General features: G+C 39.2%; 1 protein-coding gene across 2 annotated transcripts in view; it reads right to left on the bottom strand.

Annotated features, from left to right (window-relative positions):
• RELN (reelin) overlaps positions 1-27,421 on the bottom strand; it is a 290,067-nt gene that overhangs the window by 205,790 nt on the left and 56,856 nt on the right. For both annotated transcript variants that reach the window (XM_061366298.1, XM_061366299.1), the window contains exon 3: positions 5,094-5,229. In XM_061366298.1, coding sequence (XP_061222282.1) covers positions 5,094-5,229 — 136 coding nt within the window. The remainder of the gene's footprint in view (positions 1-5,093; positions 5,230-27,421) is intronic.

Genomic DNA, 27,421 nt, shown 5'->3' with positions numbered 1-27,421 from the left:
TGCTTGAGGTCATACACAATGAGCCACAATGATCCCATGCACAGTGTTTGCATTTCACTGGAAAATTAACAAACTCAGAAGATGAAGGAGGTAATCTGGGCACGGCATCAAAATGGGACATGAAAGCAGAGCCAAGATCTGAATGAAATATTGGCTCGTGATTTTCAGAATGTTACACATAATGCTGATTGACAGCACAACAATGCCTCTGCCCAGGGAAGTGGAAAACCAAGCAAAGGAGTAATTTTTCTTCATAGTTCCACTAAACTGGCATAGCAAAAAGGAACAATTACTGATGATTCTTTTTTTTTTTCCACAAGGCAAAATCAGGCATGTTATAAGCAATACAGAAAAATAAGATGACTGCAACACTGGGCTAATGTCAGAACCGCCCTAACAGTAAACAAGGACTGTATCTTATTTAGTGCCTTTACAACCCTTATCTCAAAGAGATTCTGCACCAATAAAATATCAGAAATATCCTGCTTTACCCTTACTTTGCAATGAAGAGTAGGAAGAGAATGGTAGAGTTTAACTGAAATAGGGAGCTTCACAGGAACCCAAAGTCAAGGCTGTGCATTATGACATGCTTTTCAGCTGACTGCAAACTAACTGCTATTCATAGCAATAACTAGGATGTAACAAACAAAAATGTATTTCATTGTACAGTTCTGTTTCATTATAAGAAATGAGAGATAAAAACTTATATGACTATATAATGAAGAGTTGAGTGATTATATATAAATATAAGGGACTTAAGGGACCTTAGTTCTGATAATTGCTATTTTCAGTTTCCTTCCCAGTTTTAATATCTGTGTGTATTATCATTGTGTATAAACAGAATTGTGTATTTGATCTTGAAGATAATCCCCTATATTTCTTTCAAATGAATGAAAAAAAAAAAAACAACTAACCCCCAAGCAAACACTAAACAGTGTTTTAAATGACAGTTTAGTTAAGCGGTTTACCAGGGGAATGTGATTTCTTCAGACAATATAGCCTTTTCCCACCCTGGCTAGAGGACTAGTATAGCAAACCATGTAATCTTGGATGTTTATTCAAGATTTACATAATCATTGTCATAGGTTTCCTATGAATGCTTTAAATAGGTAACCAAGCCTCTCAATCACAGTCTTTATGTTCAGTAGTGTTTGTACAACATGGTATTTCAAGTTCATACATTTACACTATTGCCAGTTCCTGAAACAGGCTTAAACACGTAGGCATGAAAAGACCAGTTCTGGAACAGAGTACTTCAGATTTCCCAGAAAGGAGTTCTATCATTAGGTGATTGTGGGAAAAGGCATACTCTTAGTGAAAAAACACATCTCCTTTCTTGGAAGTTTCTTCCAAGTTTCTTTCAACAGTTCAGCTGTCTGCCTCAGCATTCACTCCCAAGCTTTTTCCAGGAGATGTGCTGGGAACTCTTTGCTCCTGCTTCAGAGGTGATGTGCTTATGCCCTGCCTCAGCAGCCACAACTCTTCTACCTCTGTCTTCACACTGGGACACCATCACAACTATTCCTGTTCCCTTTTAGCCATTTGCACCATAAGCTGCACTAATTATATGTCAAATAAGATAGGATTGTGCTGTTTAGTACTTTCAAAGACTTCTAAATGCACAGAATTTTAAAATCAGTTGTGATGGGTCACCTCTCTTACATGGGTCATTAGGCACTTCCTACAGACTAGGGCAGAGAGCATTACAGAAGTCCAGCCCACTACTAATAGAGGTTATAGTGGATATATGTATAGACACAATCTATACAATAGGACACAATAAAGCACCTATTCACAGTATCACAGTATCACAGTATGTTAGAGATTGGAAGGGACCTCAAAAGATCATCTAGTCCAATCCCCCTGCCGGAGCAGGAACACCTAGATAAGGTTACACAGGAACGTGTCCAGACGGGTGTTGAATGTCTCCAAAGGAGATTCCACAACCTCCCTGGGCAGCCTGTTCCAGTGTTCTGTCACCCTCACTGAGAAGAAGTTTCTTCTCAAGTTTAAGTGGAACCTCTTGTGTTCCAGTTTGTATCCATTTCCCCTTGTCCTATCATTGTTTGCCACTGAGAAGAGCCTGGCTCCATCCTCGTGACACTCCCCCTTTATATATTTATATACACTAATAAGGTCACCCCTCAGTCTCCTCCAAACTATAGAGACCCAGCTCCCTCAGTCTTTCCTCATAAGGGAGATGCTCCACTCCCTTAATCATCTTAGTTGCCCTGCGCTGGACTCTCTCCAGCAGGTCCCTGTCCTTCTTAAACTGAGGGGCCCAGAACTGGACACAATATTCCAGATGAGGTCTCACCAGGGCTGAGTAGAGGGGAAGGAGGACCTCTCTTGACCTACTAACCACCCCCCTTCTAATACACCCCAGGATGCCATTGGCCTTCTTGGCCACAAGGGCACAGTGTCGGCTCATGGTCATCCTGTCGTCCACTAGGACCCCCAGGTCCCTCTCCCCTACACTGCTCTCTAACAGGTCGTTCCCCAACCTATACTGGAACCTGGGGTTGTTCCTGCCCAGATGCAGGACTCTACACTTTCCCTTGTTATATTTCATCAAGTTATTCCCCGCCCAGCTCTCCAGCCTGTCCAGGTCTCTCTGGATGGCAGCACAGCCTTCTGGCGTGTCGGCCACTCCTCCCAGCTTAGTGTCATCAGCAAACTTGCTGATAGTACACTCAATTCCCTCATCTAAATCATTGATGAATATATTAAATAATACTGGTCCCAGTACCAACCCTTGAGGCACTCCACTAGATACAGGCCTCCAACTAGACTCCGCCCCATAGACTACAACTCTCTGGCTTCTCTCCTTCAGCCAGTTCACAGTCCACCTCACTACCCGATCATCCAGACCACACTTCCTCAACTTAGCCGCAAGGATGCTGTGGGAGACTGCGTCAGACGCTTTGCTGAAGTCAAGGTAGACCACATCCACCGCTCTGCCATCATCCATCCACCGTGTTATTTCCTCATAAAAGGCTAGTCATTCAATGACTAACAAAAATGTCTATATAAGAAAAATACTTATTTTCTAAAATAAATTCGATAGAAGTCATTCTATTTTATACAGTAACTGGAACTTCTGCAATAAACCATTCTGATGGTTAAAACACAATATGCTTTTGCAATTTAGGTCAGCTTTATCACTTTTACAAGGTTAAGCCTTCTATAAAACAACAGGCTTAACAAACTAAGATGTAATCCAGTGTGCCACTATTATTCCCCCCAACAGGCTGAGCTTTAACTAGGTTAGCATGAGCTTAGAGCACAAATTACAAACAGTGAAACCTAGAGTGAAGGATTATGAAGATAGTGTTTTACACATTTGCAGAAAATCAGGGAAACGATTTGTTAGTGTGAAAGAGGACCTACTATTTTTTGATGGTAAAGAACATTTACAGATCCTATCAACTTCCTTAGGAGCCCCTAATGTATAAACCTGTATAAAAAAGTCCTAAGTTACTGCTAAGAAAACTGTTCTGCAATTAATGATTCATTTCATTATGAAATGCTTTTATTTTTCTCAGCTCATCCAGCGGTATCTATGGTGAACAAATAGTAAAGGTTTACACTGATATTACTAAAGGGACACCCATAGATTTCTGTTTCCTCTAGAAGCCTATTTTATAGCCATAATAAGGTATTTTGTCAAAAAAAAAAAAAAAAAAGAGAAAATAACAGTTTGCACATGATTGGTGTAAAAAAAATGGCCATTGCCTGCCTTTGCTGAGGGGCAGGATGGGCTGCCACCATCACAGCCCAAATCTAGTTTCTTATGGGTTCAGTCTTTCAAAGCTAGTGTTAATTAATAACCTTGTTACCCATCCCCAGAGAGGTCAAAGACTAATGAGCTGAACTGAATCACAGATGTATTGGCAACAAACAACATAGGAAACTATTCCCTATATTGCACTGTTGTTAGAGTCTATAAATTCAGGTAACTTTTGTAAATATTCTTAATTTATATGAAACTAAACTTCAATTAAAATTATTTTACTTTATATTAAATTTAAACTAGACTGGCAGTTAGTCTCAAGTGTCAAAAAATATTGTTTAAATTACTTATTTGGAACAGAGGTACAAACAGAGACAAAAAAGGTAAAGCCAAGCTGTCTGGGAATCAGAGAACTGGGTAAAGGAGTCAGAGTAACACCATAAAAAAAAAAAAAAGCTTTATTTACTGCAACTTGTGATTTAGTAGGCAGGGGAAACAACAGCTGAGGCAAGAAAGTGTAGGCAGCTGAGGAAAAATTGAGAAGGAGGAGGATTAGAGGTAAAACATATTCCTCCTCCTTTCATTTCCTTCAGCTGATGATCATGTTTAGCCAAAAGTCCTTCAGCCCAGTGTGATCCTGGGGTAAACACTGACTTCAGAGAAGCTGAGCCTTCCCACTCTTGTCTGAATTTGATCTACAGGACACCAAACTGATATAACTGCATCATTTTGTGCATTCTCAGACAGCTATCACTCATAGAGCATCCTTATTCCATGCGGTGAGGCAGTCTGTAAAACCCCTGAGACTGATGGACCCTGGGAGCTGCTGTGCTGCTGTACTACCCAGTGCAAGATTAGATGTCTCAGCCCTGTTAGATTCGTGGATATCAAGGGAAGACAGTTTTGGTGTCTGCACCCAGATTGCTATTATACGTATGCATACCTCCATGCTACAGATTACAGTCAAGAATAAATTAGTATCTCTGCTACATACGTTCTGCACACAGCAGAATGGCTAAGGTCTTTACAACACTACCATTTCTGAAGAGGTGCATTATGGCTTACACAAACAGGGAATTACAGATTGGATTTCCAAAACTGTTCAGTGCTGACCTAACTCTGCTTCCACTGAAGTCAATGATGAACTTTCCATAAACTTGCCAAGACAGGCAAGCACTCACTGCCTGAGAAAATATGCCTTTAATTTCAATTAAATGGGAATTAGCAGTTGTAGTAATATCTGTATTTGTATAGATCTATTTTTCAGCAGTACAAAGCTGTGGTCCTAATACAAGCAGGTTAGACCATTTCATTAGCTCCAAAGTGATTATCTACTCATAGGCTTTCTGTGTATACGTACATGAAGTTGACACAGCCCGTCCCCGCAGGTGGAGCAATCCAAACAAAACTGAGGTTTGTAGTCGGGAGATGGCTCACGTGTGATGCAACCACACTGCACATGAACTGGTTTCCAAACTGGTGGTCAGACATAATTCCTGCAAGACAGACACAGGGGAGATAAACAGTAACACGTTTTAATGGCTCATTGCGAGGTGATAACAGACCGAGAACTACATCTGCCATGTGTTTCATCATGGCGACATGTCGTGGAGTGAAACACCATGGAGAGAAAAAAACTCAAGAGTATGCCACTGAGTAATTAGAATTAATGCCAGTGAAAACACTGGAGCTGGCTTTTGCTTGAGCCAAGGCTGACTTTGTATTTATTACAAGGCTCCATGTATTTATTACTGTTATTCTTCATGAGAGCAATACCAGAGGAATTATTTTTTTTTTTACATTTACAAATTACATATTATTTTTTACATTTTCAAAGGAGGAGCTGAATTGCAGGTGCTGTAAATCAATATTATTCTATTACTTGATTTACACTCATTTAAGATCTAAAAGACAATAAATCTTGAAGGGAAAAATGTTATGTTTTAATATTCAAAATTATTTTTTAGAGAAAGGTGCATTCTTTTACTAGACAGACACAGGTATTTGGAAAAAAAACAGTTGAGCTTTGGTTCATGTACTCTTCTAATCTGAAATCAAAGCAGCAACCTTCAGCAGTTTTACCAGTATACATTCCTTTAATTTTCTGAATCAGCCTCTAATACATGGATGAATGTAAATGTCATCTGTTTATGCCTCCTTCAGGAATTCACTGCAGTTCTTCATTAGACAAAAGAACTGTATTTTTAGACAAAACCCACCAATATCAGACAGCAATCTTCTCCCCCTCAGAGCCCTTCTCTGGTTTTCTACAAATAAATGCAAACCATTGTTTGTTTAACACCCTTTAGCTAAAAGTAAGGCAATCTCAAGTGGATTACTACACCTTTAATCCTAGTGCATTAAACAGTGAATGTTGAAATATTCTTTTGAATGCACTTATCAGAAGGAAATGCTTTATTCCAGGTTATTTCGTTATTGAACCTCCAGTTCAGAAAATACTGATGAGGGCTGAAACACTGTTTATAGGATCAAGAGGAAAAACAAACAGTAGTAGGTACCTCCATGTTCAATAAGGTCACTTAGCTATTAGGTGATTGTGTCTCAGAAAGTTTATAGTGGCTGGTATTTCTTATATTTACTTGTTGCAATTCAAACAACAACATAGAAATAAAACCCTCTACACTATTTTTGATGGTAATTCTGTAATGCAAAGCCAGAAACATATCTTAACCCCTGACAGATCCAGAGGTGGAAGGAGTTTGCAAGTGAGATTTCCACCAAGAAGGGGGACAAATCCTTCTTAATGCAAACATGCTGCTCCACATGGTGCCTCTCCAGGGACTGCCATGACAGCAGCATGTTGTTCCAGGGAGGGGGCATCTCACAAGCAAACTATTCACTATGTTATAGATCAGAAAGAACTTCTGAAATCCCATTCAGGTACTGATGAGAAACACGGACTATAGCTCAGCGTTATATGTTATTTATCCTGAGGACCATTAAATTCAAAACCGCCCTCAATTTTGGGGGGTAAGAAATGACACCACTGTGAGTTTAAGTAACCTGTCCCAGGAACATCAAGAGGCAGCGGATGGCAGTGATACTATATCTTTTACAAGCGACCACAACCTTCTCACTTAGGCTTTTTCAGTTAGCTCCCCACTGAAGTATACGTATGAAGTTTTCCATCATTTGCATAGTTACACCTTTCAGCTCAAATCCCCAAGCAATGCTAAAGCCCATTGGGTCAGGACGGTCACAAAGAAAGCTCAGGCTCCCCAGGTGGGAGCTTCTTTTGAGCTTCTTTTCTGGGGTTCAGTAGAGGGAAATCCAGGGAGATGGTGCTTTCCTGACTCTTGTTTATTGCAAGACACTAGAAGCAGATGAGGTCTGGCCACCTCTTGCCATCTTGTGCTGCCATTTTAAGTACAGTATTATTTACATTCCTTGGCTAATTGGGAGAGGTTGCATTAACACGCTCAAAGAAACTCACTTGACTGAAGTCAAAGTCACTGCCCCAGTCTCACTGCTGAAGTCTATCCAGTGGTGCCCGGCTGAGACAGATGTGTCCAATAATATGTCCTGAGAGGTCACTTGCTAAGTAAGTGGTATTTAGGCAATTAGACTTTGCTGAGGGTGAAAGGTGGCAAGTCTGATTCTTTTTCAAAGTTGTGGGCCTTTTCCCTCTCTCTTTGAAGTTTGTGCTCAAGTCAGTGACTTCAGTGATGTGGGCTGTGGTCTCTGGAATGATGCGAAGCACCAGCTCTCATCTATCATCATCTCTGGCTGCACAGTGGGAAACAGAGTGAGCCACAGACTTTATCAGGTTAATTAAATAACAGATGCTGTAGGGGCAAAACAGGAACAACCCTTCAGTTTGAAGAAATCCCCCTTTCTCTAGAGCCAGCCAAATGCAAGAGAAGACAAAGACTGCCTTACCACATCCCCCAGCCGGGGAACAGGCACACCAGCTTGGGAAATGTGACCGCTTCCCTCCTTGGCAGCAACTTGCGAGTTAATGAATTCCCTAGGTTTCAGGCAGTAGACTGCAAAAATGTGTCTTATACATCAAACACATACAACATCTGTGGAGAATTTCTTTTTCCTTTGATTTACAGTTTAAAAAAAGAACAATTTTGCAGTGACTAGAATAAATCCTAAATAATGAAAAAAAATCAACTCATTCAAATTTCTGCAGAAAAGTCAATGAATTGCACAGCGAATATTCAAAGTCCAGTTTTATAATTCTACCACCATTTTTTCTTTACATTTTACTAAAAATTTATTTTGATAATTTTTATATCTCTCCTCATTCGCTGGACCTTTACTGGGCTCATCAATGTCATTTTGGAGTTCAGAACCTTCAGGATATTTCACATTAATTAAGTACTGACATTTCACTGAGTGAGAGAGTGATATAAAAAAAAATGGTTTTGATGCTTAAACCCCAAGTTTGCTACTGAAAAGGTGAACATAAAAATAGCAAAAATGCCAAAAATGGAGCAATGTAATCAATACTAAGAATTCACTAAATTAAGGAAGAATGTAAATTCTAAAGAATGTAATTTCCCTTCTTGCTTCCAGGTTTTTGCAGTACCCCGGCAAGCTGCTTCCCAAACTAAACGTTTACCCCATAACAAATCAAACGGTAAATATGAATCAGCATTCTGTTACAAAAAAAAAAAAGATGTTAATACAAGACAAGCCTGATTACATAGCAGCTTTCAGAACAAAACTGTACCCTGCATGCACCTCGGACAGCTTCAAATACAGAGCGTGCCTTCTTTAAGGTGCTCGGCTCCAGGCAACGCTGTTCTACAAACGTTCCCTCTCATGTCTGTTGAGCAGTGCAATCATGTGTGTTCAAGTTCATGAAAATAATAATCCTATTTTAAGATTTGTCTTCCTGAAACACTATGAACACTTCTGCAAATAATCAGGTGTTTCCATGTGATTTACTGAATACTGAAATGTTCAAAGGTTTGTGACAGCTACACATCCACAGCTCTAAAACATGCTACATGCAAAAATGCCCTGAGCATCTCTCTGAATTCTTCTTGGTTTTTCACAGCGTGCAGTCAGCACACTGATGTGTTTCAGACATCTGCACTTTCTAGATTCTCCATCCCTTAAAATTTCTGAGGCTTTTGCAGTCTTGGTATAATTTAAATCCCAGACAGGCTTTGTACCTGTCAACAACACTGCTGGGAGAGACACTAGACATGGTCCATCCCTCGTGAGATTTAACTCAGCAACTGCTATTATTGCGCAAACCTTTTTTGAATGTGCTTAGCCTTATTCAACACTATCATAACTGAATCAAAGAACTTCTATGTAAAGAAATTTCAAGAGATAGATTAAATAAATTCAGAAATCCAGGGATAGAGAAAAAAATATTGCATGAAAAATATTTGGTAAAGTCAGATAACAAATACATAGCTTCGATCTTTACATGTTAATGATAATCAGAATCATTGCAGGGAAATATTCTGCCTCTTTTTTAAGGTGGCATACAGGAAAATGAGCGAGATGTAAAGATGCTGGTTCAAGTGGTCCATAAATGGCTAAGCACAAGGGCGGTTCCAGAGCTCCTCACTACTATCACTTTGCTGTATAGCTTCTCCAAAAAGGAGAGCTATAGAAGATAGGAACTATGCTCCCAGCTGGGCCCCCAGAAGCCAAAAGATTATCTTTTCTAATGGTAGAGCTTGGAAAGCATCTAATATGGCAGATAAATATAATAAGATTCACATAATTTTCTGCTTTCTAAGTCTGAGAAATGTGGACCTGTAATACTCCTGACTTGCGACATGACAAATCCTCCTTACGTATCCTCCTTAGGAAACAGTTTCCTAAATCAGAACTTTATACAAAAAGCGCTGCAGGTCAAGGTCCTTGGTAAAGCATTTACTGAGGCTGTTTTAACAGACTTTGCAACACTGAACCAGATGTTAGGTAGTCTACCACTTCCTGTTTATTATATGAAGAGCATAATATTGAGAGGGTTAATGTTAAATACAGGTGTAAAATGAATGACAGTATCTTTGTTTTGCTGCCTCTAAACTGATTATCTGTTACATGTTTCCATTTTCAAAGTTATGCATGAGTAACAACAAAATGCCAAACATAAAATATTGATGAAATACCAAGAAAACAAAGCTGTAAGCAACCAAATCACTCTAGGATCTTTGGGAAAGTAATCATTCCTGATTAGTAGATTACATTTATGTAAGAAACACACCTTCAAGTTAGATTTTTCCATTATGTAAAAATGAAGTACCTAGTCCTAGAAATAGTTTTTTCCTATAGGAAACAGAGCTGGCAACTTATGTTTGCCACACAGGCTCTAGCATCTCGAAGGGTGATCCATAAACCCTCAAGCTAAGCACAGTTTTGCTTAGTGTCACGAAGCAGGGAGTGATGTAATCTGAACTGTGCCAGAATACACCCCCTATGCTGCATCCCATGCTAAACTGGCCAAAGCAGAACCTGCAGCTTGCTTCTCCCATGCAGCACCAGGGATTAGATTTAAGAGGGCAATCCTTTTTTTTTTCCAAAATGGAAATATGCTGGTAGTTACATTTTTTATAATGGTCTATCATTTAAAGCAATCGTTTTGGCAGAGAGCTTATGCCCATAGTCTCTTCTTCCCAGAAGCACATGGTCTGTATGAAGTTGAAAATTAACTTTATATAGAGGTCCCCCCACTCTCCTGTTGCATATAAGACTGCACTATACAGATGCAAGAGTGCTGGGACAAGTGACACAGCTTGGTGGCTAGTAGCACGGAGCCTGACCTTTTAGTAAAGTCCCATTGGACAAGTCTCCAGGACCACTGCAGGAACAGGGTTGTCCTGCAACTTAAGAGAAAGTCATGTGCCTCTCTACATCACTTGAGTGAGCAACAGGGGCTGCGGCACAGCTGGGAAGGTAGATGGCAAGACCTGAATTCACAGAAATCCAAGTGCAGGTCCTAAGGAATTTTTTAGGCTAAAATCTATTCAATGAATGAATGTAGACACCAAGTGCATTTTACAGCTGCTGAAGCTGCAGCTTTCAGAACACATTTTCAGAGCTAGGCACCCCTTTGTTCTAGGTCTCTTTGGATGTTTAAATGACATTTTTGATCATGGCTAAACACCTCCCTGCTGAAGGAAAGTGGTGAATGAATTTCTTTCTTTGCTTTGCTTGTGTGCAGCTTTTTTTACCTGTTAAAGTGTCTTTATCTCAACCCGTTCTCTTCCCTGCCCCACTGAAGGGAAAGTGAGCTATTGGCTGTATGGGGTTGAGTTGCCAGCTGGGGTTATACCACTACAGAATGAAAAACATGTTTTCCCTGAATGCTATAGCGAGAGAAATAATGCTTTATTTTAGTTACTGGAAGAATATTGAACCAACATCCTAAAACCTTTTCAGGACTCTGAAATGTAAATCTTAAAACTCTTCAGAAAACCAGTGGTAGGAAGAAAATCAAATTTCTTTGTGTTAAACAAAAAAAACCCCAAACAAATATGTTTAAGAAAAACATCAGTAGACCGTGTTAAAAAGGACTGATAGGAGTAAAGAAATATGTGGAGATGGTAACTGTAATTTATAAAACACAAGCACAAATGTATATTTATGAGTTTACGCAGTTTCTACTCGAAGTAGCCACCTGAAGGCAGCTGAACTACCCCTGCAAATTCCTTTCAAACTGAGTAAAGCTGCAGAATCTGGCCCTAAGTGAGCTGCATCCACCTAGCTAAAATACGTTGTTGCTGATTGATTTTGGGGGGATGAATTAATTCTGCTTCACAGGAAAAACATATCTCTTTTGATAGAATGTAACAGACTGCTAAAGCACTTGGTGGCCTTTGCAATCAATTAAGGGTCAGGATGGTTTGATGAATAATTAAATAGTATGAGGAAAGAAAAGACCAGCAACTGTCAGATACATTTTACCACTCAGCAATATATCACCTTTATCTTTCTTGAAGTCATGTGTTTGTTTCACTATTATTATGACTGCTTCATTATTAAATAATATATCATCTCAGCATATGCAATGCTGGAGAATATAACACCCACAGGCTAATAAGAATAGTAGAAAAAGAACGGATAAGTGTGTAACAACTTAATAAAGTCTCACTAAAATCCATAACTCTTTTTGTGGACAAGAGATAAATAGAGTCTGAATACCACAATCTGATTCCTGAGGGAAAACTGCTGTGCTGAAGTGACTCAGCCATGGGACAAGAAGTATGATGTTTATAACCTTTTACTATGTATATAAAATTTAAATGTGTTTTCTTTTTAGTTGTGAAAACAACAAATTATTCCAGATTCACATTTGAATTACATTCACAATTTGGGATCCAGGTATTCAGCAGATCAGATTAGGGCATTTAGGCGATACAAAGAGCAGTGGTTTATGTTCACATGTTTTTTAACACTTACTGAAGCAAGCACTTCACTAGTAACACTAGTTTGCAGGAAAAAAATGTTCAGATTTATGAAAACTTGCTCGGAAATACGATTTTTTTGCTTAATCTTTCTTATAATGTTCTAATTTTAAAGGATTGTTAGTCAAAACTTTGGAGTGGCTTTTTGTTAGAAACCACTTAGGGGTATAATTTCATCTCAGGGATTTATGAGTCCCAGTCTCATTACACCTAACAGGAGCTACACATATGGAAATTGTGGTGCACGGGGAGGAGAATATCCCCTTTCATTTGCATAATTCCCCAAGACACTGAATGAGCCCCTTGTGTAATGTGCGATATGGCTGCTTGAGTCAGGGGGATGGGAATGGTGAGACCCTGGCCTGCAGTGTGCTGTGGTTTTAGGGTGGCCATTGTCAGGGTGGATGAGGGGACAATTTACAGATGAAGTCTAAGTGTTCCATAGAGAGCAACATGGTACTAAGTGCTCCAAGGCAAGTAGATTTAGTAACAGTAAACAGGGACCAGCAGTAATATAAATAGAAAATGCTAATAAGCTACTGTGTTGCTGAAATATAGAAGAAAAAAATCTCTTTCAAAGGCTTGAGCCAAATGCTATTTTAAATATTTTCCTAACAGCCCCATCATGTTTTATAATAGCAACTTTTCTGTTTTTCTTTATAGAAACCTATTAGGCTGATATCTTCATTCTGTACTAGATATTCATAGGTCTATTTTAGCAATGTATTCCAGTTCACTTTTGCAGAAAAGCAGCTGTCCCTGGTTTGCATCCACTTACTCCCCCCCCCCCCATTATTGCTTTTGGTTGGTGTCTCATTCATATGAGCAACTCTTGTACAACTTCCCCAAAATACCATATTGTTCTGAATCTTTACACTTTGAAAACCTTAATATGGGTCCCAGGAGCCAAACATCAGAGGCAACGCTTGATAGGTTTTGTACCCGTGACAAATGTGACAAAGGACTGCCCTGTTATCAGGCCAGATATCTGCTCCTGCCAGACTCATTGCGAAGGCCAGCAGTAACCACATCCTTCTCCCTACAGCCGTGACAATTCACCAGGGCAGCACTGGTGTCCCTGGCATTGCCCCAAACTTGCTTTGGTAGAGGTGAAAAGGTGAAACTGCAAACCAGCAGTTTTAACTGACAAACCCATGCTGACCTGCTCACTTGAAGAAAGCCATGAACCAATCAAACCTCTCTGCTTACCAGCTCAAGTAACATCACGTGAAGCATCTCTGTGTGAGAACTAGAAAACGACTAGACGTCCAATAAAAATGTAACTGCCCATACTCATCTATAACACACGTATGTCCTGATTGCAGCTACACAGCATTCTTTCCAAGGCAGTAGCTTCCAAAAAAATTCTTTAATGAACTAATCTTCACCCCAGGCTGTGCTGGGCTGCATGGTTTGCATTCTGACAGCACCCTTCTCTGGCTATACTGGTGCTGGTGACACATCCTGATACCCTGTTCACTCTTCAATAGCCTAGTATGACTAATTGGGATAACGGCTTCATGGCTTTACCTACAAAATCCTAAATCTCTCTTTAATTTATTTTAAATGAACTTAATGGTTTCTGGCAGCAGTCTGCCTTGTAATGCATTTCCTCTATTTTGATCCTTCGCCCGCAGACGTATTTTGCATTTGCCTGCATTGCTGTCACTGCCTCAGCCACTGAAGGACGCACTCAGTGCCTGATATCTTCTTTGCACTTGCACCGTCCCTAATTACACTTCATATCTCTGTTATTGACATTATTGGTGAACTCTGATTTTCTCAAATTGCTAGTTTCCTCCAAACCAAATTAAGTCGGTCAAACCAATCAGTAAGAATATACGAAACCAGAGGGACTACCATGGAAATCTTTTTCCAGACAGAGTATTTATGATTCATACACATCTCTTTCTGTTTTGGAATAATGTTACGTGAGTTATTCTGTTCTAGTCCCCAGTTCCTTATCTCAGATGATCTGAATGTCAACTTGAAACCATGCATTATGAACAGATGCCACAGTGTGTCCCTCACCAGTGTCGGCTGCAAAATCACCGGAGAACTGGGGCCAGGAGGCAGTTTCTATCCAAAGCAGCAGTCTAGAGGTGCTCCAGGTGTCCTGATGCCCTCCCCAAGGCTTGGTATGCTGCAGCCTCAGCAATGCCCACATTCAGGTGAGCTGTGTAAGGCTGAAATTACCTGTGGCATTGGCCAGTACCAGAGCCTCTGGGAGATTTTGGGGGGCAGGGTGTCTCATAAATGCCTTTCCTATTTGCTCAGGAAAGACTGCATGCAGGAGCTACGCATCTGAGAGGGAAAAGTAAGTAACGGCAATGACACCAGGGGTGCGCACAGGCGGAAAAGGGGGAGAAGTTTTGATGTTTAGGTACTCATAAAGCTGGAGTTTGAAAACCGAAGTGTTTCCCTGCTACACAATTCTCACACTATCTTTCATCACCGAATAAAAAGTATCATCTGTGGTTTGCAGACTTCTTGGTATTTCTGGCAAAAAAGAAAAATTCCTTTTCTACAAACACCCAAACAGTTGCTATAATTTATATTTTTTGCGACTTTAACAGCAGAAGACTGGAACATGGTCACTGCAAAGTTGTTCCCTTTCCCTTGTGAAATGGACAATCATTTACTTTGCCTCCTGTTCTATCTTAAATAATTCAATAGTCCCACTGTTGGCAACTTCATACTGCATCTCCCCCACTGATCAGTCATGGATTAATAATGTTGAGAGTATTTCACTAAGCAGCCACTAAAAAGCAGCATGCCCAGGAGTCTGAATTTCTGGCCACTAAAAGCAGAATGGTATCCATGAAAAAGAAAACTCCTCAGAAAACACCTTACAAGCTAATCAGCATGAACAGCAGCAAAACTTTTAGGAAACAAAAGCTAAATACAAAACTTTACACACTAAAATAAGCAAGAATCATCACAGCTAACAAGCCCAGAGGGAGAGCAAATTATTTTGCTCATTCATTTCCATATTACTACTTTTAACTTTAGCAGGAAAAATATCACTCATGAGAAAAAATCTGGTGCATTGCCCCCCAGCCATATGGTATATATTAAGACATACATACCACAGACAGAAAATCGTAACACCACACTTTTATTTCTATCTGACAACACATACTGTCAGCTGAGAGTCACAAGCAGAGAACAAAGTAATTTTTCATTTCATTCCTTTGCCTGAAACTTACTCCTTCTAGACAAAACATTACCAATCCCAAATATGCAAGGGCACTTCCAGATCAGATATAAGAAAGGCAAATAAAAGCAAGCTACCAAGAACAGCAGCCCTCTTGTAAACTATCAGTCAATGTAAACAGTAATTCTGGGGGAAAAGACTGCTGCTACTGAAGTTTTTGTCCTCCAAAGAGCACCTTATGACTAAATATTAAAGACTAATCTTCTTCATTCCATTTCATATGATCTTAAAATATTGTCCTGGGAGTGCTGTAATGAAGCTGCTGTCGGGTCAGTGCAGCAGCAGGGCTGAGCTGTATCCCCAGGACCAATGCATGCCACTCCACGGACCTGAGCGAGCTGCAGCCCTTTCTGGTTGCATCCTATGCATTTATGGGGATAAAAATTAAAATATAAAACAACATTCACATCTGAAACGTAATGAATGTTCATGTGATAGCAGCTAATGCCACAATGTGTGTGAAAACTAAGCCTGCTCAGAAATAGCGTGCTAGGGCCCTCCAGTACATGACCTCCAAGCTGACCCACAGCTTTGCTGGAAAGAAGAAACATTTATCCAGAGCTATGGCAATATGAGAACAAAACCCATCAAATGATCCCCTGTAAGAAGTCTGAGTTGCATTTCAGGATCTGGGGCAAAAGTGGGAAAAAACATTTGGGCTCCAGGCTGTGACAAGCAGGGGGTGAGTGGGAGCAGAGCACCCTGGGTGCTCATGCTGCGGTACTTCAAACTAGATGATAATCTTAAAACTTGCTTAATTCAGTTCCTTGAATGAACACTTAGCTGAAAGCCTGCCTCTCTGAGCAAACAACTTCCACTGTAGCTAGTGCGATAAATGTTCCAAGATTTTGCTGCAGTTTTAAAAAGGGTTTAAAGAATACAGTAAGTCGCAGTAACACCCAAGGGACTTACTCTAGGGACCACCAGTCCCACTAACATATGAAAAGAAGGCTAAAAATATGAAGATCAAAACATGGCTTTGCTTTTTGACCTGTTAATCTGCCATTAACAAGAAAAATATCTCAAAGAGCTGCATTCCTACAGTGAAGTTCTCCCCTTTGTTATTGTTTTGCAATCTGATGAAACCAATGGGAAAGTGTGTGTCACAAAGGGAGAAATCTGACTTTCCATCTCTAGGACTCAGCTACATGTGTTCTTGTTAAAGGCAGATTAACCCTTCAGAAAATAAGCAGGTTTCCTAATTTGCATTCATCTCAGCCTTGCCATGTATGTTAATTGAATTTTTTTCCCACTAGGACTTCCAGATACTTTGCTGTTGTAACTTTGCTGTCTCACACTATAACATCAACTCTTAGAAATACCAGCCCTTCTTCACATGTTCATTTTCTCTATTCTGATACTGATGCTTTTCTTGGAAGGCATCTATTAATTTATGAATGGAGTTAGTGCTTCTGAATCTTGTTCCCCCGTTGATAGAAAAGCTAGTATACAAGAGGATAATTCTGATAAATAATGTACTTGCAAAATCCAAGTAGATTAGGGAGTTTCCAACTCATTACAAATACGGCCTAAGGATGCCAGTCAGCTTGATCTGGGAAAAAAGGGGGAATCTAAACCTGGCTAACAGAGTATTATTTAGTGCAATGTCCAAATCATCACTGAGGAAGGAGACTGTATTGCATAAACTACTTCTTGGGTGGACTGAAGCTGACCTTCCACACAAGTTAATCCAAAAGGCGACGGAGCCATTCTGGAGTGAGGCTGAATAGTGCACCATAGTGGCCTCCTGGGGAAGCTGCTCTGTGCCTAAAAGTGAGCAAGGACATGGAGGAGAGGGAATGCCCCTGTGTTCTGCTTCCCCCAAAAGTATTCATGGTAGAACATTTGTAATCACTAGTTGTGGCTGTAATGAACAATGATATTCTCCATGCTTATAATACTGCCTGGTCTTTATTTTGCAGTTTATCTCAAGGAATCACCATATTTCACTTTGAAATATTTTCCATAATGCATTTCCCATCTATTTTGCATGCAGGATGTCCTGGCAATATGTCTAAAACTCAACAGCTGTTGATACTCTTCATACAGGTGTATATGGATTTGTTTTTTTTAGCGACATGCAGGTAATTGTTAACTTACACGGCACTATGCAGTGAAGTATGGAGTACAGATATCTCTTGGAAAATTACATCTAGGCTTAAAATAGCCATATTTTGATAACCACAGAGAAATAATAACAATGGAAAGACCAAATACATGCATTTTTCAACTTTTCAATACTTCTTTTTTCCTTGTTCATTCTTAAATAATACATTCAAGAGATTTTTTTTTATAGCAAATAAAGGAAATAAAGCATTTTATCACAGGCAAATACACAGACCATCACACTGTGTGACCTAAGCCCAGATGTGTCCAACCCACATCGACAACTTATACCACTTGAATTATCTTACTATTAATTTTGGCTGTGCTGAAGTCACTTCTCTGAATAATTAGACTCATGTGGGCATCTGCAAATCAGCTTTCAGCTGCTTAAATCAGCTACTGATAAGAATATATATATATATAAAGTTGTAAAACTTTAGTAAAAAATTAAGTAAACACTTGAACCATTTGCCCCTGATAACTCCCATGGGTATAGTCCAGACCACTTGAATCTCTACTTCAGATGCTTAATGAGCGAGTCCTCACACTGTAAACAATTACACTCCTTTTATAAACAACATGGAGAGACGGGCGCCTGTGATGGGCTCCAGAGAAGCTACCTATAACTTGTGTCCTATTCAGTTGCACGAAAATTTCAAGAATTGCTTGATAATAATAATTATGGAGCACATAAAACATATAAACATATCTATAAATTAATATATGCAACAAAAAGATTGTGATTCCCTTCAGCTCGCCCTACAATAAAATTACTTCCAAGAAAATAACAGAAATAAATATTTTTCTTGCTAGCAGGCACCTTTACTTTTGCATTGCAAAACAAAGTCCCAGTATTCACTGCAGATGTGACATTCAGAGATTTTAGATCTTTTTATAACTAATTTCACTCACTCTGTGCAAACGGCAGTTTACAGAGACGTGTAATGTGGATGGATTGTTTTAGGAGAATTATACCATTAGGGATATCTACCTTAGTAAATTTAATTTACTTCTGGAGTAGGAAAAAAGTAAGAGCTACTCAAAGATAGTCTTAAAAAGAACATTAAGGACAGCAAAAAAAAAAAAAGCTGAAGTGAAGAGAGGTTGTGACAAATCTCTGAATAGTGGTGGATGGAGCAGGTTGGGTTTGGTACTCTCTTTGGGGTGCTTTGAAATCATGAAGGTAACAAAAGATGCTATATTAATACAGGAAAGTTGAAACTAATCCTCAAAATAAATGCCCTATGAAAGAAACAAATTTTTGCTGTTGAAGTCGAACATTATAATATGATGTATCATTCATAAAAATGAATGAATGGCTATATTTAAGGCTGAGCCTGAAATGCCTCAGACAATCTGGACAATAAAGTAGTAATTAAATGACTACATCTTTACAAGAATAGTTGTATATATAACTATATAATATACATATCAGTATAGGTCTCCTTACAGGGAAAATGAATAAGCTAGTACAGTATATGATATCTTTATCCTGTTAGAATTCAATCTCTGCTAGAGAATCCAACAGTTTGATCACAGCTTCCTTCCCAGAGCTCCTGTTGTTACACCAGAACAATTTTTTTGTGCATGAAATACATCTTACAATCCAGTATATAATAGCAAATTTTATTCTAGAGTTTCTGAGGCTTATGTCCAGATGAGATTTCCTGAAGGAAAGCCTTTCTTTGGTCTGAAGATCTAAGCAGGAATAGCAGTACTTGTGCTTTGAGACTCATTTTTTCTCACGGAGCTTTACTGAACTATGATGTGGTTATGTGGTTCTTCCTTATAACCACTCAAAGAAAGAACATCCCATTCTTCACTCCTTCCTGAAGGGCCAACAACAGATTGTGTTACAAATGAAAAAATGCAGCTATGCCGCATACTGCAGCAGGAAGGTTGACTGTGAATCGAAGTCTGACTCACCCACAAACTTTCATGCATTTTGTACAAACCATTAGCTTTAACTTCCCCAAACCCAACATCCGACTTCTTAGATTAATTTTTCACAAGGAAGAAGCAGCTACTCTTTCCTTTGAACAGCTGTATCTCTGTTAGTTCCTTTGTCCTCATGCCTACTTCTTCACTCCCATTGCTTCAGCAAACTTACTTCCCCTCAACCTCATCACCATTCCGTTATTCATACTCTCTTCCACGTCTTCCTACCTGCTTCCATGCTCTGTAGACCTCAAATATCCCTGTTCTAATTTGTTCTACAGCTCATCCTTTCAACCCATTTCCTCAAGTAGCCCTCAAATGACAATCTTCACTAGAGAACCACAGAACAGAGCTAACTTCACCTATCTTCTTGATAAGAAATGGACCCAAGAAAATATCAAGCAGCTAATTCCAAAGCAAACTACCAGGACTCGTGAAATCCAGTATATGTTAGACAGGGGTTTCTCTATCGCTGATCTCAGAACACTGCACTCACAAAATCCAAGAGCTCCTGTACATACTTGTCAAGTCCTCAAGCAACTTCTGGAACTAAAATGATCCACAAAGAAGGAAAAATGTCCTTTCATTGTAATGCGCCATCATCAAAAGAGCACTCTTCCCTACATTGTGCAGCCATTTGGATGAAAATGAAGTCTGCAGACTTCCAGTTTGGTTCACAACAATTGCTGATTCCTTTTGTTTCATTCTTATTATTTGAAGGGCCTTGATGTTTTCAATGTCATCTAAACATAACTGGCCTATGCTGTAATTAAACTTTGATCAAATTTTTAATGGGCTCTCAGAGGAAAACAGTATTTGACTAACTTGTATTATTCTGCATGTATTAATCAAGTGAATTCTTCTTGAACTGCCTGAATTTCACATAATGACTGCTCTTCTCCATTGTTAATTAGCAGAGGAGAAAAATTATAGAATCTGTTTTCATTGGAATAATACTTTTGTGTCCAGAATATTCTGAAACTTTTGTCAACTCTGATTCACTTAGTTTCAGGATTTTTAGCCATTACTAAGGCACGTAAAAATGAGTATCCATATATTCAAAAATAGTCCCAAACAATAACAAACCATATACTTATGGCACATTAAGAGCCTGAATCGCTAAGGCCAGATGTCCTTTATAAATCACCATTAAAGAGCACTTCTGTGCTCTTTATCTGTAACTGTTTCTGAATGATGCAAGCATTGGCCAAGTCAAAAGAAATCCTGAGTCAGATTAGTCATATGGAATCTGGTAAATAGAGCCTGCCTTAAAACCAGCACAAAACAAAACAGAACCCCCACAAACACGCAGGGACAATGAAGCTTTCAATGGCAAGGACCTGCAGGAGGAAGAGACGTCCCCTAAAGCATAGGTGCCCTTGCAGATTCATGTCACCACTCTGCAGACTGAAGAGGAAAGACCCATTACATCAGGAGAAACACTGGAGCCAAAGCAGCCCAATCTGCTTCCCATATAACAACTAGTACAATTGAGAAGAGGTGATGGGTAACAGTAGTAGGCAACTCTGAGATATGGAGGCACCCATCTGCCAACCAGCTGAAACGTAAGGAGCTCTGCCTGGGGATGTATGAGAAGTCGAGTGAGAGCTTACGGGTCAGGATTAAAGGGAGGGCAGGGACAAGTGACATAACTGCGGGGCTCAAAGGAAGGTGCACAGAAGTCACACTGACCAGAAAAGGGGAAACATAAACCCCCATTTTAAAAAAAGTAAAAAAGGAAGACCCAGGAAACTACAGGACAGTCAGTCACACCGCAGTGCCTGGCAAGATCATGGAGCAGATCCTCCCGGAACGGTGCTAAAACTAATGGAGCTGATTGGTGACAGCCAACATGGCCAGTGAAAACCTCATGAAGTTCAATAAGGCCTAGTGCAAGGGGGTTCAGGCAATCCCAAGCACAAACACAGGCTGAGCAGATACCGGACTGAGAGCAGCCCTGAAGAGAAGGACCTGGGGATGTTGGTTGATGATAAGCTCAACATGATGCAGCAGTGTGGGCTCACAGCCCAGAAAGCCAATTTTATGCTGGGTTGCATCAAAAGGACAATGGCCAACACACTGAGGGATTCTACCCCTCTACTCAGTTCTTGTGAGACCCACCTGGAGTACTGTGTTCAGCTCTGAGGTCCTCAACATAAGAAGGAGGATGGAGAGAGTCCAGAGAAGGGAGACAAAGATGATCAGAGTCCTGGAGCACCTCTCCTATGAAGACAGACTGAGAGAGTTGGTATTGTTGAGCCAGAAGAAAAGGCAGCTGTGTGGAGACCTTAGAGCAGCATTCCAGTACCTAAAATGGGCCTATAACACATCTGGAGAGGGACTTTTTACAAGGGCAGATAGGGACAGGACAAGGGGGAACTGCTTTAAACTGGCAGAGGGTAGATTTAGATTAGCCACTGGGAAGAAGATCGATACTGTGAGGGTGGTGAGGCACTGGAATAGGTTGCCCAGAGAAGCTGCACATACACTATCCTTGCAAGTTATGAAGCTCAAAGCTTGAAAGACCAGGTTGGATGGGGCTTTAAGCAACCTGGTCTAATGGAAGACATTCCTACCCATGGCAGGCAGCTTGGAACTACATTATCTTTAAGGTCTCTTACGATGCAAATAATTCTATGAGTCTCTTCCAAACCATTTTATGATTCTATGAATTGAGGCTACAAGAATACATATTGCTGGAGTTCACACTTTTAGAAGGAAGCTGAAAATTGCCACAATCTGGAGGAAGGCTAATCTGCCTTACACCTTCTTAGATATAAAAACAATCCCTTATACTAAAAAAAAAAAAAAAAAAAAAAAAGTTCTATCTCTATAAGTTACAATTTATTTCTTGAAGTTGAGAAGTGACTTATTTCAGTAGGTAAGTCTCCTAACAAAAAGAAAATATCTCCTAATAAAGGACTTTCAGACAGCCCATAAAAGACACAGCAAGAACCAGCTCCTGGAAGCTCAAATGTGACACATTAAAATTAGAAATTAGGCACCTTTTTAAACAGAGTATGATTAAAACCAAGAAAAAAGTATACAAGGTAGATTCTTTGCCTCTTGTAGAATGTGTACGGTCACACACTTTAGATAATAACAGGAATACTTTTAGCCATAAGATAGAAATGACTGAGGAGGAGAAAGCTCAATACACATTAGTGAATCACAGTCTGACAATGAGGTACCGATGTGAAAAAAGGCAAACGCTGCCCTAGAATGTATCAGCTCAATTATTTCTAGTAACAATGGGGGGAGTATAAGTACTGTACTGGTAAAGCATTGCAAAGACATCAATTATTGTGTGTAATTATGAACGCTTGTGTTCAAAAAAGATTAACTTAGGCTGGAACAGCTGCAGAGAAGGACTACTAGGATGATGAGAAGAATGTAAAATATGTCATAAAAGAAAACAGAAAAAGCTTGTCTTGTTTAGAGAGAGGATGACTGCTATCGCTAAATGTCACAGGGTTGTAAAGGAGCTGTTTAAGCCAAAGGACAATCGTGGTGTAAGAACAAAGGGTGGAAACTGGACTTGAATAAATTTACTTTAATTTAGATCCTTTTTAATCACTAGGCAAATAAAGCACTGAAACAGTTTTGCAAGAGGAATTTTGGAGATAAATGACTATAACCAGCTTTAAAACCCAGACGTTCAAGCTATACCATCATTGTCATGGCTCCTGCAGCACTGGGGACCAGAGCCAAACTGAAAGGTCCCCTCCTGGGGGCAGCTCACCAGCACTGCAGGGGTCAAACGTCAAAAGGGCCAATCATCCCTAAACTGCAGGGACTGCTGAAACGAGCATTAAGCACATATTGTGATGGAGCTCTGAAATTAATACCTTACTAACTTTCCTTTTCTGAAAGAAAATTGTATCTTCTTAGAGACAGCATAGTTTTCAGGGTCCCTGCAAAATATTTTTTTAGAAATCTGCACTAATCATTCTGGTTTTTTTTTTCAAAACAAAGCTGAAATTACACTGAAGATACCATAGTTAAATGGATTCATACCAAGCTTCATACACAAATAAATGGCATTTAGACCAGTCTGCCAAAAATAAGAATTACCTGGATATCAAACAAATATTCACCATTTCTCTTGTACTTCACGTAAGAAGCAATGCTTCAACCACAAAAAGACAGGTTACTATTTATTAACAGTAGTTCAACTTAATGTTGTCTGACTCGATTAAATAAATGCTGCTGCAGGTACCTTTCTTGTTGCATATGAAATGGTAAAGCAGTGCTTTACTTTAATAGCAGTCTAGCTGTACTAAGATTATGTATCTTTCTCCCAAAACTCCCAGTTTTTTAAAAAGGTCATTTCGTTACATTGGCTTCCTGAAACACTTCAGATTTATTATTTGTCCTCAGGGCACAAAAAATACAAAATCTGCTCTTGAAGACTCTAAGCTTTTTTTCTTTGATCAGACTAACTTTTAAACTAATTATATCACAGTTTAAACTACTTATACCTCTCAGTTTTTGTTTCCTTAAAATTGGCTGCTCCAATTAGATCGATGGTTTCTCACTTTCTTATTCTGAAAACTGTAGGACTAAGAAAAAAATACCTTAAGAAACAAAGTGCAAACAAAATGGATGAGGATTTAATGTTAAAGTGCAAGTTCCTCTGTGTTTAATATTACCAAATTTTTGTGAAACAAGGTATTTTGCTCATGCGGCATGTGGAACTTGTAAAACTACACTTACAGTTACTTCCCCTGGAAATATCCACTTCACTGTATCCCATTTTTATCAGTTCCAGTGTTCATATTTTTTCACTGGTGCTACTTGCCTTCAAGATGGTTTGTGACAAATAAAGTAGAGGGAATACTGTATATTTTTATTTGTTAGTAAAATGAGATTTTGTGTTAGTGAAAAAGATAATGAAAATAAAGACTAAGCAGGATCTTTTGTTATTTGTGTTAGGCTGCGATTCATGAAAGTGAGCACAACTTGACAGAGTCTTTAACAAGTTTCCATATATGGGTGGGACTTTTTAAATAACTGGCATTGTTTTTTGGAGCAATTTATATTTCATTTCATTGCTTTATAAAGAAATATCTAGGATAAGCACAGAAGGCTTTGAATAAAGCATACCACAATATTATAATAGATAGGACTCAAGAACCTGGACCCTCTCATAACTGGTCAGCAGGTGCTTCTGTTGGAAATTGCAAATGAATTCAGTTCAAAATTAAATGCTTTCCGAGTCATTCACTAGAGACTGGAATTCAGCCTTTAAATACACATGGGAAACAATCAAATGTGAGTCAATAAAACAAGACATAAAAAGCCACTTGTTCTGGCGAGACTCTTCTACACCGGCTTTTGAGAAAGCACTTCAGAGGGTTTGCAATAGCACAAATTCCATAGCCAGCATAAAACTGGATTGTGTTAACAGTAACCTTTCCTCCTTTTTGTTACCCTGTGCCAGCAACGTGACACTAAATAGAAATTCACTTACATAAGTTCACTTATTAAAAAACTGTTGCTTCCTGCAATTTTTAAACTGCTTAAAGGAAACTGTAGCTCCTCTTCAGCTATTCGCAAGGCTGAACTATGAAGTGCTTTGTTACTAGAAAATACCGTTCGTTACCAGACAACACCCTTCATTACCAGACAGTACCATGAGTCTCTGAAGGAGAAAAGCCAGGATGGGACTCGGCTCCAGACGGAAACAATGTAGACCTGCCTGCAGGTGAGTGACAGGTCTTGTCTCCTCAAAGATGTTGAAGGTCTGATGAGCCCAGGGCATGGATCACATGCCCACCTTTGAACACTAATTCCTAACATGTCACCAGATCTATCACCTACACGGTTATGTCTAATGACATCCAAGATGCTTGAGGCATCTGGAAGATACAAGACCTGATGAGGTTCCCTGTTGTTCTCTGGCAGATGCTGGAGGCTGGGTGATGGCATAGGGAAGCTTGACTTGTTAAGGATTCCACAAAATTGCCCACCCAGGAAGTCTAACAATTAATAATATGGCTGATGGCATATTGTAATAGTGTATATCCTTGCAGCACTTGTACTCCCCATACTTTATACGATCTACAGATTCTTATTATTCTGCCAAACAGAGAAGAAAATTGATCCATAACTTTTTGCTACTCACCTTGGTTTCTTCTATGAAGAAATCAGTAGTTTTGGAGACAAGTCATCTGACTAGTTCAGATGACTACTGCAGGGTAAGACAACCTATGCGCCCAAAGTGCTTGTCTCTCTCCCCAGAACAGGAAGGAAGCCCAGGGGGACTAGCTCAGCTGTTCACCACGATCCCCTGTCGTAACTGAATATGACACGTCTTTCAAAGTTCCTCTGGATGAACAGAAGCTAATGTCAGAAAATTACGTCTTCAGAAGTACTTTGCATTTCAGTGTCAGTTCTTGAAAAACAGGGCACCTGAAGGCACATCTGTTTGTGAATGCCTCAGCCAGACAGCCAAGTTCCCCATGTTATACATGGCAAAAATGAAATACCTAAGGAAAGGAACCTCAGAGCTAGGCTCAGGAGATTCATCTAGGGTTAAAGCATGGAACAAAACCCTAAATGCTCCTGGTTTTAAAAATGTGAAAAATTCAGTAGCTAAATCTCTCATAAATATTTCTTAGGATACAAAATATTCTTGAATTTTACATACCATCTTCAGTGTATTTCAGTGGAGAAGAAATATTTATTTTTCAGTGCTAAGCAATCCTTTACATTACTGATCTGACCGATACTTCAGAGCAAATCTGAATTCTGTATTCATTCTGAATCTTTAGCAAAATTTCTATTAGAAGTTAGCATACACCTCTTTGATAGTCTCAGAGAAAACTGCAGCTTAAGCATATCCCAGTTTATTTTGGTTGAACTCTTGGCAGATTATGACTGAAGATATTTTTAAAGAGTTCATTACGTCTTTGCCCTCCTTAAGCAAAGGTTATCACAAAGCTGCCTGAGTGAATTATGACTACTGGCTGGTCACTAATGCCTGTGATATTACTTATTACATGTTCAGTGATAAATTTAAGTAGGTAGTTAACAAGAAGAAATCTCTACCAAGACCTTTACCATGGAATCTAAAAATAGTAAAGTTTAATTTACAGAGAGGAAATAATGAGCTCAGTATATATGTGCTGAGCAAGCAGATGCAATACTTCAACAAATCCACTATTCACATCAAAATTAAAGATTAAAACTTGATCTTTCCAAAAATTTAGGCTTGTAGAATAGAACAGCTCTTAAAAGATTTTTTTTAAATCTAGACTTCATTAGTGCTCGTATTCTTCATCTTAACATCTAATGCTGTCAGCATTTATTGATTCAGCCTTCTAATGATTACATCATCCTTCCAGCATGCCAGAGAACATCAAGGTGACTGTGATGCCATATGACTGGAGTATGACTCCAGTGTCACAAAATATTTGTCAGTTGTTTATCCAGAAACAGACATTTAGCAAATCTCAGTGCTAGAGGAGCAAATTACTGACTTTATTAATAATTTGCTATGTAAAACGTTTCATCACTTTCTATAATGCTGCCAAGTTAGCATTGTCAAGTAGTTATTTAAATAGTTTTATTTAAATAAATTAGAACTCATTGAGGGCACTGTGACCAACATCACATCTTCCAAAAACACCACAAGGTCTTTCAACATTCAGCTAATTAATGTGATGCTATCTAAAAGAAACCCCCAACCAACATTCTCAAACAGCTACAAAGCATCTTTACTTTCCTGCGTTGAGGTTGGATATTGTACTTGTATATCTCGTGGATTTCTCCTGAAGGTTAGTTTCCCTGAAGTATTCAACCAGCTCAAGCTAAGGCTTATGAAAAGACTTTGGTTACAAACTGCACTAATTATAACAATTGCTGTCTTTTTCCTAAGGGTTGAAATGAGGGAAGAATTACAATATATTCATTTGATAAATGTAAAAAAATCCTGGTTTAAGGCTTTTTAGTATCTTGAAGCTACAGTTTTGAAGCAAAAGGCATATTTTCCTTCTTTTCAGAAACAAGTCAAGTGTTCAT

Source organism: Neopsephotus bourkii, unplaced genomic scaffold (assembly GCF_033783945.1).
Source record: "Neopsephotus bourkii isolate Nb327-2 ecotype Australia unplaced genomic scaffold, CSIRO-AGI_Nbou_v1 NB_1328, whole genome shotgun sequence".
Classification (NCBI taxonomy): Eukaryota; Metazoa; Chordata; class Aves; order Psittaciformes; family Psittacidae; genus Neopsephotus; species Neopsephotus bourkii.
This window is presented reverse-complemented; position numbering and strand designations above follow the sequence as displayed.